The sequence below is a fragment of the Giraffa tippelskirchi genome, chromosome 2, assembly GCF_054371585.1.
Source record: "Giraffa tippelskirchi isolate mGirTip1 chromosome 2, T2T-mGirTip1v1.2.pri, whole genome shotgun sequence".
NCBI lineage: Eukaryota > Metazoa > Chordata > Mammalia > Artiodactyla > Giraffidae > Giraffa > Giraffa tippelskirchi.
This window is the reverse complement of record NC_137276.1, coordinates 130,449,790-130,463,949: the sequence shown is the minus strand read 5'-3', so window position 1 is coordinate 130,463,949 and position 14,160 is coordinate 130,449,790. Positions and strand designations below refer to the sequence as shown.

Here is a 14,160-nt window from a genome sequence, read left to right as displayed (position 1 = left end):
ATAACTGTGAAACAGTTCTCAAGTCACCAACAGGGCAGAAAACGGTCACCAGGAGAGGGAAAGAGACACCATGAAGATATCCTATTTACTCAATACAGTTTACCCTTGATTGGACATGGAATACAGGAGAAAAGGATGAGGAATCAATAACACAGTGCTTTTAGTTCAAGAAACTAAGGAGAATAGCACCATTAACAGAAATGACAAAGGATTAAGAATGAACAGGTTTCTCTTCATTTTGATTGTGAAGGAATCCCCTGAACAAGGTGACTAAAAACCAAGTTAACTCTGCATTTCTGTTTTGTTTGTTGGTATCAGAGACAGTTCCAGGAGACCCCACTCCTGACTGAACCTGCGCAGGCACAGCCCTGAGAAGGCAGCTATAGAGGAAAAAACCTGGCAAACAGGCTAGAATTCAGGAGCTGAGGAAGAACAGTTAATGGAGACACGTTCCGCTTCTTTGTGAATTGACTCAAGAACTAGGACGGGCCTGAGACTTCAAGGAGCTAGGGAAGGCGGTAGCAGAGAATATGAGATTCTCTGGAAGGAATCACAAGGAACCACAAGGAACTCAGAATAGATTTTACAGGTGTAATGGAGCTAATCTTTCAGAGCAGCAATCCCCAACCTTTTTAGTACCAGAGAGTGGTTTCATGGAAGACAATTTTTCCATGGACTGGGGAGCAAGGGGTGGGGGATGGTTTCAGGATGATTCAAGCTCATTACATTTATTGTGTACTTTCTTTTATTATCACATCAGCTCCACCTCAGATCATCAGGCATTAGGTCCTGGAGGTTGGGGACCCCTGTTTTAGAAGAATGTCATCAAGAAAATGGAACTTGAGAAAACTCAAGGGGAAAACTAGAGGCAGAAAGGAAACCCAGGAAAATACTGCATCAATTTATTCAGAAAGTAAAATGGAATTGAATATTACCGACATGTATATTCTATCCTTGAAACGTTAATTATGTGGTACCTTTTCCAAGTACGAGTCACAGAACCATTATTTTATATTTGCAGTACTTTGAAAATTTGCTGATATATCATCATCTATTACTGTGATGTCTGATCATCCTTATTTTAATTCTATCCTTCCCTTAGTCTGAAACCACCTTAAATGGGATGGCCGACCAGATCTAGTAGTTCTCAAAGTATGTTCCGAGACCCAGTACCATCAGTATCAAGTGAGCACTTGCTCTTCCAGACCTACTGAATCACAAACTCTGCAGATGGAGTCCACCAACTGGGGTTTTAAGTCTTGCAAATTGTTTCTAAAACACTCTAAGGTTTGACAACCACTGCCTTGGGTTTCAGACTTAGACCTCTTTAGAGCTTGCTTAGGGAAAAAAATACTCTCCTATTTTCTGTCGACTCACAGCACTCCTCTCACTTCTGATCGCTTAGTGTGTGATAGTTGTTTTTTTTTGCCCCACCAAACAATGCTACCACACCAGCTGAGTGTCCTACATTTAAACTTAGTTCTGACACTACCCAGAGATACTGTCAGATCCAACAGGTTAAAATCTTGGGGGACTGAGCCCCGCCCCTGATGAGTCACAAGTTCAAGTTATTAACCTGTGCTTCTGATCCACAAGTAGTAAACTGGGGGTTCAAATAACCCCCTCCTGGGACTTGATTAATTTGCTGGAGCAGCTCCCCAAGCTCAGGAAAACAGTTTACTTACTGGATTACCAGTTTATTATAAAAGGATATATTAATAACTCAGGAACAGCCAGGTGGAAGAGATGCACAGGGCTCAGTGTGAAGAAGGGTGCAGAGCTTCCATGCCCTCTCTAGGCTCGCCACCCTCTCAGCACCTCCATAGCGTCACCAACATGGAAGCTCTTTGAACAAGTTGGTTTGGGGTTTTTTTTATGGAGGCTTCGTTAGCCATTGATTTAACCTCCAGCCCCTCTCTCCTTCTCTGAGGTCCCTATCTTTAGGGACTTTCCAAAAGTCATATTTACATGAACTTAGAGGTGGCTGAAAGGACATGGATTTCATTCTGGAGCTATTTCAGAAGCTGAGAAGGAAAGATATTCCCAAGATCCTTATCATGAGGAAACTGCAAAGGTTTTTGTGCCAGGAACTGTGGAGGAAGACCAAATATACATTTCTTGAATCACAATATCATTGAGGTCTGGCAGGGATTTGTGTTTAAAATCAGTGAGGTGGGAATTCCCTGGTGGTCCAGTGGTTAGGGCTCTGTGCTTTCACTGCCAAGGGCCCAGGTTCAACCCACAGTCGAAACAAACTAAAACAAAAACAAAACAGGGAGGCAAAAATAGATTTTTGTGTATTCAGGCTGCTATAACAAAATGTCATACAGAAAACAACAAAATTCTGTAAAGCAATTATCCTTCAATTAAAAAATAAATAAATTTTTTAAAAGTCATAGACTGGGTGACTTATTTATAAACAACAGAAATTTATTTCTCATAGTTCTGGAAGCCGTGAAGTCCAAGGTCAAGATGATGGTCAATTCAGGGTCTAGTGAGAACCTGCTTCCTCATAGGCCACAGTCTTCTCACTGTAATTTTCTCACTTGATGGAAGGGATGAGAGATCTCCCTGGGGCCTCTTTTAGAGGAGAACTAATCCCATTCATGAGGGTTCTACCCTCATCACTTAATTACCTCCAAACACTGTCACACTGGGGATGAGGTTTCAAGATATGAAACACAAACGTTCAGTCCATAACAATGGCCAACTAGAAATAGTGAAAAGTGTTTAGTCAGGTCCGACTCTGCGACCCCATGGACTCTAGCCTGCCAGGCTCCTCCATCCATGGGATTTGGATAGAATACTGGAATGGGTTGCCATTTCCTTCTCCAGAGGATCTTCCCGACACAGGGATCGAACGCGGGTCTCCCACATTCAAGCAGACTCTTCACTGTCTGAGCCACAGGGAAGCCCAAACTACAATGAGCTTTCACCTTACACCAATCAGAATGCTGTGCTGTGCTTAGTCACTCAGTTGAGTCCAACTCTTTGCAACCCTGTGGACTATAGCCCACCAGGCTCTTCTGTCCATGGGGATTCTCTAGGCAAGAACACTGGAGTGAGTTGCCATCCCCTCCTCTAGGGGATCTTCCCAACCCAGGGATAGAACCCAGGTCTCCCGCACTGCAGGCAGACTCTGCCATCTGAGCCACCAGGGAAGCCCAAGATACCAATGGCCAACGAGAAACAGTGAGTGTTTGCAACTAGTCAGATCTGGGATCAAACTGGGCTCCAATAATTGTTAGTTTTATAGGATCTTTAGCCAATTGCTTAGCCTTTCTGAACCTCAGGTTCCACAAATAGAAAACAGAAACAATAATATCTACCTTGAAAGGTTACTATGAACACTGAAGTCTATGTATCTACATGGCACTCAGGAGTGTTGGCTCCAGTGTCTGACTCAGTTCAAATGCTAGCTCTGCTATTTAATGTGTGACCTTGGGCAAATTACTAAACCTGTAGTTCAGATTTCTCATCTGTAAAGTGAGTAACGAGATACTTTCTTCATAGAGTTGTTGTGAGGATTCAATGAGTCAATATTATCAATTGCTTAGAAGACTGCCTGCCCAATAATTGCTCAATAATTGTTATGCTTATAATAGTAAAAATGCAAATAACAATGATAATAATAATATACATCACATAGATAGAACACCTAGATCTAGAATATGATAGGTATTAAATATTTGGTAGCAATTATTATTTTAATTTTTATTTTTGGTCTCAAGGCAAAGCTTGTGGGATCTTATTAGTATTTTCCAACCCAGGCCCTTGGCAGTGAAAGCTCAGAGTGCTAGCCACCAATCACCAGGGAATTCCTGGTAGCAATTATTGTGTCATTATAAAATTCTCTTCAAGCATAGGATTATAAGAGGCTCCAGTATATAGGTACTCCCAATCCTTTCTATAGTTTTTACATCCTAATGATTCCCCTCCCCTCTGAATAAGCTCTATGAATTATATCAACATTAATTTTCTCATTTGGCTAGTGTACTATAGTTACTCAAGATGTTACCATGGGGAGGAGATGGAGCTGAGTAAAGAATATATACAGCCTCCTTGTACTTTTTTTTGGCAATTCATGTGAACCTGTAATTATTAAAAAAAATAAAAAGCCCTCCCCTCCAAAAAAAAGATAGGAGTTGGGGCAAAAGGTTGGGCCCAGTTCCTTATTTCTCAGCCCCTAGAATCCGAACCTGAGTAGGCAATGGTAACCCACTCCAGTACTCTTGCCTGGAAAATCCCACGGACGGAGGAGCCTGGTAGGCTGCAGTCCATGGGGTCATGAAGAGTCAGACAGGACTGAGCGACTTCACTTTCACTTTTCACTTTCATGCATTGGAGGAGGAAATGGCAACTCACTCCAGTGTTCTGGCCTGGAGAATCCCAGGGACGGGGGAGCCTGGTGGGCTGCCGTCTATGGGGTCGTACAGGGTCGGACACGACTGAAGCAACTTAGGAGCAGCAGCAGCAGCAGAATAGGAACATTCCTTTCCACTAGTTGGGGCTAATGGCAGTCATAGGAGCCTGACTAGTGAGAGCGAGGTGAGGCTCCCCTAATATTGGGTAAGATATGGATTTGCAGAATCTCTGATACGTGTAATTGTACAGGTAAACAACACTATAACTTTCTCACCTAACACAGCTTCTGGTGCATAGAGGTAAAGACAAGGAATGTGCTCCTCCCAACGGAAGTTATAAATCCAAATATTTTCCTCATAGAACTATTACCACATATTGTCACTGGGTTCCATGACATTCATATAAGTACTTTATAGATTAAATAAGCCCTTGTGGGCTAACTTGAACACCTACTCCCTAGTCATGACCATGCTCTTATGTACATATTTCAACGAACTAATCTTCAAGCAAACTTTTGAAATACCAATCATTTGTAAATCACTATACTTACTAACTGGTGTTATTAACACAAAATTTTTAAACTGAAGAGGGATAGTGACCCTTCTAGGTTCACTTATTTCAAGTTTCCAAATAATGTTCTGCTTAACACTAATGTCTTGAAGTTCCTACTCCCCCCAACCCACTAAGTTCCTACAATTGTTAGGCCAGCAAAAGTGTGTGTGTCTGTGTCTGTTTAAGGAACATTTACTAACATCTAGATGTGGGGAACTCTGTTTGAGAAGCACTGCTCTAAGTCATATGATCAGTACCCTTGACTGTCTGGTTTATCGTGGCTCCTTCTGTTTTATTTACTTTTTAAAAGTTAAAAATGAAGAGTATGTATCCTTTCATTTTCCCAATATTTAGGTCAAAATAAAAAGCAAGTGAAAAAAGTTTTAGAAAGCCTATGGATGTTTGCCTTATGGTAATACAAATAGATATTTACAAATAATCAATAATTTGTACACATGAATTATAAGCATTTCTCCAATTATTAATAATTAGTCAAAACTAAGCTTTAAAACAAACAAAAATCTAACTTAAGAAAAGTTCATGGCTCATCTCTCTCAATCAGATTATTATCAACAGCTAGCCTTTTAATCTCTTACCACTCAGAGCCCTGAGTCAAAATAAGAAGTCAAGTCTGAAAAACTCAAGTCTGAAAAATCCTGGCAATAAAGAGGAATAAATAAAGTCCCCTAATACTTGATCAGTTCTGTTTTCCTAAGAAAATAAAATTGTGTTAACAAAGGTTCAGTGCTTTTTTCTCTCTCTCTCAAAAAAAGAACGACTCCAACTATAAAAAAATATAAATTACATTTTAATTAAGATTTAGCAACATATAAAGCTGCTTCTTCTTTCAGCAAATACTGCCTAGAGTTTTGCTCAAGAAATCGCACATAATTCCCCAAATCGTAACACAAACTATAAGATCCATACTCTAGATTAAAGAGGGATTCTACATGCTTCAATTTAATGTATGTATCATGAGAATACTCCAAACTGCTTAAATGAAATAATGATCAATTATAATTATTTTTGAAATTACATTTGATCAACTAAAACACCATATAAAGCTTCACAAATCCTCTTCACAAATCTCTGCTGCAGAACAGAGAAATAGTAAAGAAAATAAAGAAATAAAATTTCTTTATTTAGAAAGTGACTCTAGGGGACTTCCCTGGTGGTCTAGTGGGTAGGACTCCGAGCTTCCAATGCAGGGGGCCTGAGTTTGATCCCTGGTCAGGGAACTGGATCCCATATGCTACAACTTTAAGATCCCACATGCCGCAGTGTAGACTGAAGACCCTACATGCCACAGCTAGGATATGGTACAGTCGAATAACTATTTAAAAAAAAAAAAAAAGAAAGTGGCTCTAAGAAGAGAATTTCACGATGCATTGAAAGTTAATATCTCCACAATATTTTAGACTTTTCTTATACCAAAGTAATAATGTCAGGATATTAAGTACCTGATATTGAATATCCTATTTAAAAATAGGTCTCATGGACCTTCAATGGCTAAGTCAAAGATCTCTCTTGGTAAATGTGGTTTATTTTCAAATATCTTTTGATATTGATTTCTAACATAATTCTACAGTGATAAGAGAATAGACTCTGTATGATTTCAATACCTTTAGACCATGAAATTTTTTGCACTTTATGTCTCTGGATATGTTCCAGTGTCTCTTGGTTTATAGTCTATGGGAACTTGAATAGAATTTGTATCCTGCTGTTGTGTGAAAATTGTATAAGTCTTAATTATGTGGAATTGGTTCATAGTGCTTTTCAAGTCTACTATATCTTTCTACTTTTCTATTTGTTAATTTTTGAGAGTTTGGTACTGAAACTCCAACTAAAAATCCTAATTTATCTACATTAAAAAATTGTAACATATAGTAGAACTATGTGTAACTTTGTTCTGTATTTTCCAAGTCTCCTGTAAATATGTTATCACACTTTCATAATTAAAAAAAAAAATAGGCCTTGTGTAGATGTCTTATAGTATTTGGTTATAATTATATTTCATATACACAAAAACACTTGTTAATCTATGTTGAAATGATATTAATGGCTGCATTTTACTATTTCCTTAGTTTGGCAAGTTAAATTTCTTAAACCTCCTAACTATGCTTAGAGCTACCATATCTTAGATTGCCAATCTGCATATAGATCTATTACTAACTCCAGGGAAAACAATGTACCCCTTTTATAAATTATATATCTTCTATCTGGAAAGAGGGCTTCCCAGGTGGCGCTAATGGTAAAGAACTCACTTGCCAATGCAGGAGACAAGGGTTTGATTCCTGGGTTGGGAAGGCACAGGCAACCCACTCCAGTGGAGTGGGTCTTCTTGCCTGGAGGATCCCATAGACAGAGGAGCCTGACAGGCTACAGTCCACAGGGTCACAAAGAGTCAGACACTACTGAAGTGTCTTAGAACACACGCACACATATGGAAACACACACACACAACTGGAGGTACAGATACAAAACATGCAAAGTGAGAGGCAATGGGTAGGGATAATTTCAAATGAATAATTTAGGCCAACAGACAGACTACCTATCCTTATAATTAAGAATAATTGTTCATTTTAGAAAAGTATGTTCCAACTCCTAAACATGTAGGGGGTTTGCCCTGAAGCCTATGTCTGAATCTACTCCCTTAATTTTAACCCTAGAATGAGCATGATACCAAATTAAGAATTCTTAGAAGGAATCCAGTGTAGATTAGAAACTGTAACAACTCAATCAACATTTTAAATCAAGAAGTGTTAGCTTGTTTCTTAACTTAATGAAACATACACTCCCAGCAGTTTGGCTATAGGTCCTGACTTGTCACTGCGTGCACACTAAGGGTGCCAAGCACGAGGTGCTGGGAATATAGAGACAACAAATTCGGCTCTTGACTTCAGAGAGCTTATTGTCTAGAGAGGGAGAGGTACCTTAGACAGACATTAAACAAATACGAAAGACCAAAATTACAAGTTGTGGTTATTTCCTGTTTGCATTGCATCTCTCTTAGTGGATACTGTGATCACACCCTTCTTTTAGGAATAGGGTATTCTGAACTGAGTTTTCTTATTCTAAACTCAGTTTGAAGACATCAGTGATACCGTGTGCAATGTTACTTCAATTAAATGGTTCTATGGGGAATAAAATTTACAATGAACATCATTTTAAACTTAAAATCGGCACTGAATTTACATTCAAGTTAACGTGCAGTGTGAATTGTTTCCAAGTACAGCTTCTGTTTGCCTAGGTAGCTGAAAGCATACAAAGTATTGAGGACTTTAAAGGCATTATTCCCATTTTAAACGTTTTAAAATGTATTTTTAAACCATTTCGGTCTCTCGTTTTCTGAAGCACTTTTAGTACATTCTTTCGTAGATTGTGTTATTTCTGTCTCTGGTAATAATATTTGTTAGAGATGTGTATCTTTGGAACTCTTTTGCCTTCTCAACAGTCACAATATTACATTTCCTATGTCAGGTGCCACGGTTCCCGCCTTTCAGAAGTTAGTACTGTGTGGCCGAGAAGTTCCTTTAACTTTGCAAGACGAAGTATCTGGGAGAATGGGGGGCGTCCCTCGTGGCTCAGTGGTAAAGAATCCGCCTGCGAAGCAGGAGCCACCGGTTCGACCCCTGGATTGGGAAGAGCACCTGGAGACGGAAAAGGCAAGCCGCTACAGTATTCTTGCCTGGGAAATCCTATGGACAGAGGAGCCTGGCGGGCTACAGTCCATGGTGTCGCCAAGAGTCCTATACCTTTACCTCTGAGCCACCAGGGAACCCCCTAAAAGAGTCCGATAGGTCTTAGCAACTAACCAACAACACAAGAATAACCACAGGATAAATCAGCGCTTCCCAAGTTCCCACCTGTTGCGGGACTTGGTCAGAGGGGATGAATCAGATTCCTCTAAAGCGTCCTTTTCCTTTTCCAGCCATTGACCCTCCCGCTTTCCGCTGCGACTCCGGAACGCATGTCACTCTTTCCAGTCCAGGCCCCAAGCCCGGGCCCCCAGACAGCAGAGACCCTTGCCAGGGTAGGGAGCTCGGTTGAGAATAGGGGGCTGTCCCGATCCGGGATGGATCGAGGCTCAGATCTCCAGTAAAGCACCAGGAGCGCGCAAAGAATGCCCTGGGAGAGAAGACGCACCGAAGAAGAAAAGAACGTACTTTTACTGAGCTTCGGCCCCGGGACTCCAGACATCTGGGGCGGGCCCTACAACCAGAACAAACCAACTCGTTCCTGGGCGTCTCCTTCCCCCTTCCCCTTCCCGCCTTCCTTTAAGCCTCCTACTTCTCTTTCGCTTCCTCCCCTCTGCTCCGGGGACGTGTGGACCCTCCCTGCTCTTCCTCGCCACACCCCCTCCCCTCCGGGCCCATCCCGCGGCCCCTTCCTTCCCGAGTCTCCCGCTTCCCCTTTCCTTTCGCTCTTCCGCCCCCGCTCTCCATCGTTCTTTCTGATTGGTCGCGCGCACCGGAGTCTGGTTGACCAATCGGCGAGCGGGACTGGCGGCAATGGGCGTGGCCGCGGGGCCGGGGCCCTCAGATCGAGGCTGCCTCCCCCTCGCAGCCGGCAGCACATTCCGCCGCCGTTGCCGCCGCCCGGCTCCGCAGTTGTCTTCGCCGGAGCTGCGGTCGCCCTGGGGTTAGGGCGGGGGGAGGACAGGCAGGGAGAGGCGGAGAAGACCGCGGCGGAGGCAGGTGAGAGGAGGAAGGAAGCGGCGGCGCGGCGGGCACAGCAGCTCAGGCAGCGGCCCGGTTCCTGGGAGTGTCGGTGCGGCGTGGTGGTTGGGGCGGATCCCGCGGGGCCCGGGCGGGGGAAGGAGTCACCGGCCCGGCCATGGCGGACAACGAGAAACTGGACAACCAACGGCTCAAGAATTTCAAGAACAAAGGCCGCGACTTGGAGGTAAACTCGGGGGCGCCGGAGGGGCGAGGGCCGTGGGCCTCGGGTCGATCTCCGCCGGGACTCGGAGTGTGGGGAGTAGGGGCGGGAGCCGCCGCCGCCGGGCCGCGGGGAATGGCGCTGGGGGCCGGCCCGTCCGTGACGCGTGTGCTAACGCGCCGGGAAGTTTGTGTCGGGCCTGGTCCGCCTCCGCGGGGAGCGAGGTCCCGGGGTACGGCCGGCGCGGCCTAGGCCTGCCCCGCGGAGCCCGCCCGGCGCGGTTGCGAGGGGCCGGGCCTCGCGGCGGGGAGGCCGGGCGCGGCGAGTGTGGAGGAGGCGTGCGTGTGCCGCGCTGCCTCAGCCCGCCTGCGCCCCCAACCCAGGAGCCGCGGCGGAGATTCCGGCTCTGGCTCCCGCAACGTTGTCTGGGGCCGAGGGTGGGGAGGGAGGAGGGACTAGCGTGTGGCGACCGAGTGGGGCTCGGAACTTCCTCAGCGAGGCCCGAGTCGTCTCCACTTAAAGGCACTTTCTCTGGTCTTCCCGACTCCCGCTTTACCCCTGCCTCCCCCCCAATATCCAAACTACAGGAGTCAACTTCTCCGTTGAAAAAAAACACCCCCGGCGTGAGAGGCCTTCCTGGTGATGCTAACAGTGCCTTCCAGCGGCCTGTGTTTTACTGTGGATATAGCTGATGTGGATGAGCAAGATGTGGCTCACGGTGTGCCCTCTTCCTGGCAAAGGATAACCCTTATGTCAGCTTGTTCACAAATCTTTTTACCCCTTCCTGAGAGACCACCAGCTGCATTCTTGCCTATAAAGTCCAAAGGGTTATTCAAAGCTGTCTTCCTCTAGTCTACAGTATCCTTTCCCTTCACCTGCCGGTGGTGGTGGTAATGGGGGATGGGGTGGGCTGCGGAATGGCACCATCACATTTTATTATTCTAAAAGGGTGAAAAAAAATCTCCATTATCTTAGATAACAGCTGCTTTTGAGGTTCTTAAGGTGCATAAGGTGTGTGAGTTAAACACCTATTACAGATTTTTTGATAGAAGACTTTTCCTTCAGTTTTAGGAGTCTAGGTGAATAGGGGTTCTTTTTCTTTTGTTTCCTTTTTTTTTTTTAATTTTTAAATATTTCCATTCTGCATCTGAATCAAGAGTTTAGCTTTTAAAAGAAGGTGATCCAGTAGTATTTTTTATTTTTTTGTACTTTTTTATACTGAGATCTTCAAATTCCCATCATCCGTTTCTGAACTTTGAGCTTTTGCCTGATTGAGATAGTGACTATTTGAGGGGTTTTGCACAAAGCCATTTACTCTCCAGTGGGTTTCCTAGTTTGAGGGACTTAAATACTATCTGTTAATTCTGTGATTCTTTCAAGGTTAACATCAGGCATAATTTTTATAATACCTTTTTTGTTTAAATGAAAGAATTTTAGCAACTTTATTGAAATGATTCACATGCTATTGAAATTGCCATTTAAATGTAGAATTTATGATTTTCATTAAGTTTAGTAGTGTAATGATGTGATAAAAATTTTGACTTATATGAATATTTAAAATGAGGGGGGAAAATCACAAATTACAAAACCTAAAAGCTTAAATACAGCAAAATTAGAAAAATCTAGAGAAATAGCAATTAAATGCTTGACAATCCTTCTAATCTCTTTCCCTTCTACTTTTCTGGCTGCTTTTTTTATTTTTTAAACAACTTAATTGAGATGTAATTCACATACTATACAGTTCATCCATTTGAAGTGACTTTTGGTGTTTTCACATAGTTGTACAGCCATCAGCACAGTCAATCTTAGAACATTTTCATCACCCTCCAAAAGAAACCCAGACTCACTAGCAGTCACTGTCTTTTTAGATTTACTATTCTAAATATTTCGTATAAATGGAATTATACAGTATTTGATCTTTTGTAACTGGCTTCTTTTAGGTAGCATAATGTTTTCAAGGTTTGTACATATTGTAAAATAATGTGTTAGTGTTTTATTCCTTTTTATAGCTGACTATTCCAGTGTGTGCATATACTGCTTTTTGTTCATTCATTCATCATTTGATGGATATTTGCATTGTTTCCACTTTTTAAGGAGTATGCATAATGCTGCTCTGAATATTCATCTACACATTTTTGTGTAGACCTGCGTTTTCATTTCTCTTTGGTTTTACACGTATGGTAACTTTATGTGTCACTTTCTGTGGAATTGCCAAACTATTTTTAGGTGATCCTTATTTTTTAAATTGATGTTCTCCCCTCACTGTGTATCTCTTATTATTTTAGTCAAAATAAGATTAAGGGCTGATTCTATATTAGAACCATATTTGCTATGTGATTTTTTAAAAATAGCTGTAAATACACATTAAGTAAAATGTTTTGAGAAGTTCATTTTGCCTTATGGGCATCCTTTGGTAACTTGGATAACTGCGTGCATTAGGAATATGAGTATTTTCATGTTTCCACCTAAAGAAATGGGATATGATTTTAAGAAAAAGTGATTCTTTCTCCTCACTTGTAATTTATTCTGTCATATATGCCTGCAATGAAATAAAAACATCTTTTATCTTTGGAGAATATTAGAAGGCCTATGTGTGTATGTGCTTAGTCGCACAGCCGTGTCCAACTCTTTGTGACCCTATGGACTGTAGCCTGCCAGGCTCCTCTGTCCATGGGATTCTCCAGGCAAGAATACTGGAGTGGGTTGCCATGCCCTCCTCCAAGGTATCTTCCCAACCCAGGGATGGAACCCAGGTCTCCTTCATTGCAGGCAGATTCTTTACTGTCTGAGCCACCAGGGAAGCCCTAGAAGCCCTAGTGTATGTATTTATTAATTACTTATATGCCTGTGTCCCTCAAAATACTAATTATGCCCATTTCATCCTCCTCAAATATGGTTAATTAAATATTTCATGTTCTTCTTTTCATACAAGTCTTCAAAATCTGGCCTTTTACACTTAACAGCATATTTCAGTTTGGACTAGCTCCATTTCAGGTGCAGCTGTAGCTACCTTATTGGACAGCACTGATATAGAGGATAGCAGGTAGAGTGAGATAACTAGCATTTTGGGTTTAATCTAACATTGTTTGGTTCCAAATTATGGGTACAAAATCCTGGAGTTTAGTTTAATATCTAACTTTTGTGTGTGACTTTGGGAGAGTCAGTTAATCTTATGGTTCTTTCATCTGTAAAATTAGAGGTACTTGACATCTACTTCCTGTTGTGAAGATTAATAGGTTTAATGTTAGAAAGGTGCCTGGCAATTCTCTGAGTGTTTTATCACCTTCAGCTTTTCTTTTTAGGGGGAAGAAGGGAATTTAATAAGATTTAGTGGAATTGATTGTTTTACTTCCTTATTTGCAGTTGGCTCCTTGTTTTTTCCTCCATGTGTGTATATCTTACGTTGAACTTAATGGGAACATTTTTAATGTAGAGATATGAATTGCCCATTGAAAGACAGTTTGGGAACAGGGAATTAGAGACCCTTCTAAAGTCAGAATTTCTGTTGGAATTGAAACTGATTATATGACCTTCAATCTGATATTCATTCCTGCCATTTGTTCTACTGTTCTCGCTCCTCCATAATATGGTCATGCTAACTTCTTGAAAGATAACAGCATTAAGGAAGGTGTATGTCAGTACCTGTTTAAAATAACTTACAGGAACTGTTCGGTGGTATTCAAGCTGTGGCTTCTTTTGTGCAGTGTGATGGAGGGTCATCATTAGTTTGAGATAGTAACCATAGAGAGGGTATGCACAGTTTAACACAGGAAATGGGTAGTGACCAAATTTCAAATTAAAAAATGAGTCAGAATGAAGCAGACTGAGTTCATCTAGCTTATGTTTTAAATGTAGAGAGGTAGAAGGGAAATTCTCTTGTAGACTTTCTAATAAACCTGCATAATTTTTATAGAAGTTCTGAGATTATCCAGGTTTGAATAGAGCATAAGTTTTGTTAGGTAAATCGATTTTATAAAACAACTGTTGTATAAAACAACTGCTTTGAGAAAAATGCTTACCCTAAAAATAAAAGAATACTAAAATACTACATAATTGGAAACTTGTAATTGTCCACACAGCATAAAATATGAAGTCAGCTTGAACTTTAGGAAAAAATAGTTACTTGGTTGGCAAGAGTTTAATAAATTGATCAGCTGTTTTGTTGTTTAGAAATGGCCTTGGTGATTTGTTAAACTGTACAGAGTGAAAGGCATTGTTAAGCTATTAAGTCTTGTTAACTTTTAGAGACTGACCTCTCTCATCACAAATCTTGGAACATATTTACTATACTTAAAATAACCACTGTCTAATTTTTCATATAATAGTCCAGGCATGTGACAATATGAAATATCTGATAGAAAT

General features: G+C 41.6%; 2 protein-coding genes across 4 annotated transcripts in view; one reads left to right on the top strand and one right to left on the bottom strand.

The window, feature by feature from the left end:
* Nucleotides 1-6,716: 6,716 nt before the first annotated feature.
* LOC145539590 (uncharacterized) lies at nucleotides 6,717-13,518 on the bottom strand. The gene is made up of 3 exons (XM_081573648.1): nucleotides 13,459-13,518; nucleotides 9,389-9,969; nucleotides 6,717-9,129 (listed from the first exon to the last, which is right to left on the bottom strand). Exons 1-3 carry the CDS (start codon nucleotides 13,516-13,518, stop codon nucleotides 8,814-8,816), a joined length of 957 nt encoding a protein of 318 aa, XP_081429774.1. The 3' UTR covers nucleotides 6,717-8,813.
* Nucleotides 9,458-14,160, top strand: part of KPNA4 (karyopherin subunit alpha 4) — a 59,064-nt gene continuing 54,361 nt past the window's right edge. For 2 of the 3 annotated variants that reach the window (XM_081570716.1, XM_081570718.1), the window contains exon 1: nucleotides 9,458-9,822. In XM_081570716.1, the coding sequence (XP_081426842.1) occupies nucleotides 9,754-9,822 (69 nt within the window). In that variant the 5' untranslated portion in view covers nucleotides 9,458-9,753. The remainder of the gene's footprint in view (nucleotides 9,823-14,160) is intronic. The other variant, XM_081570717.1, reaches the window with a different exon arrangement.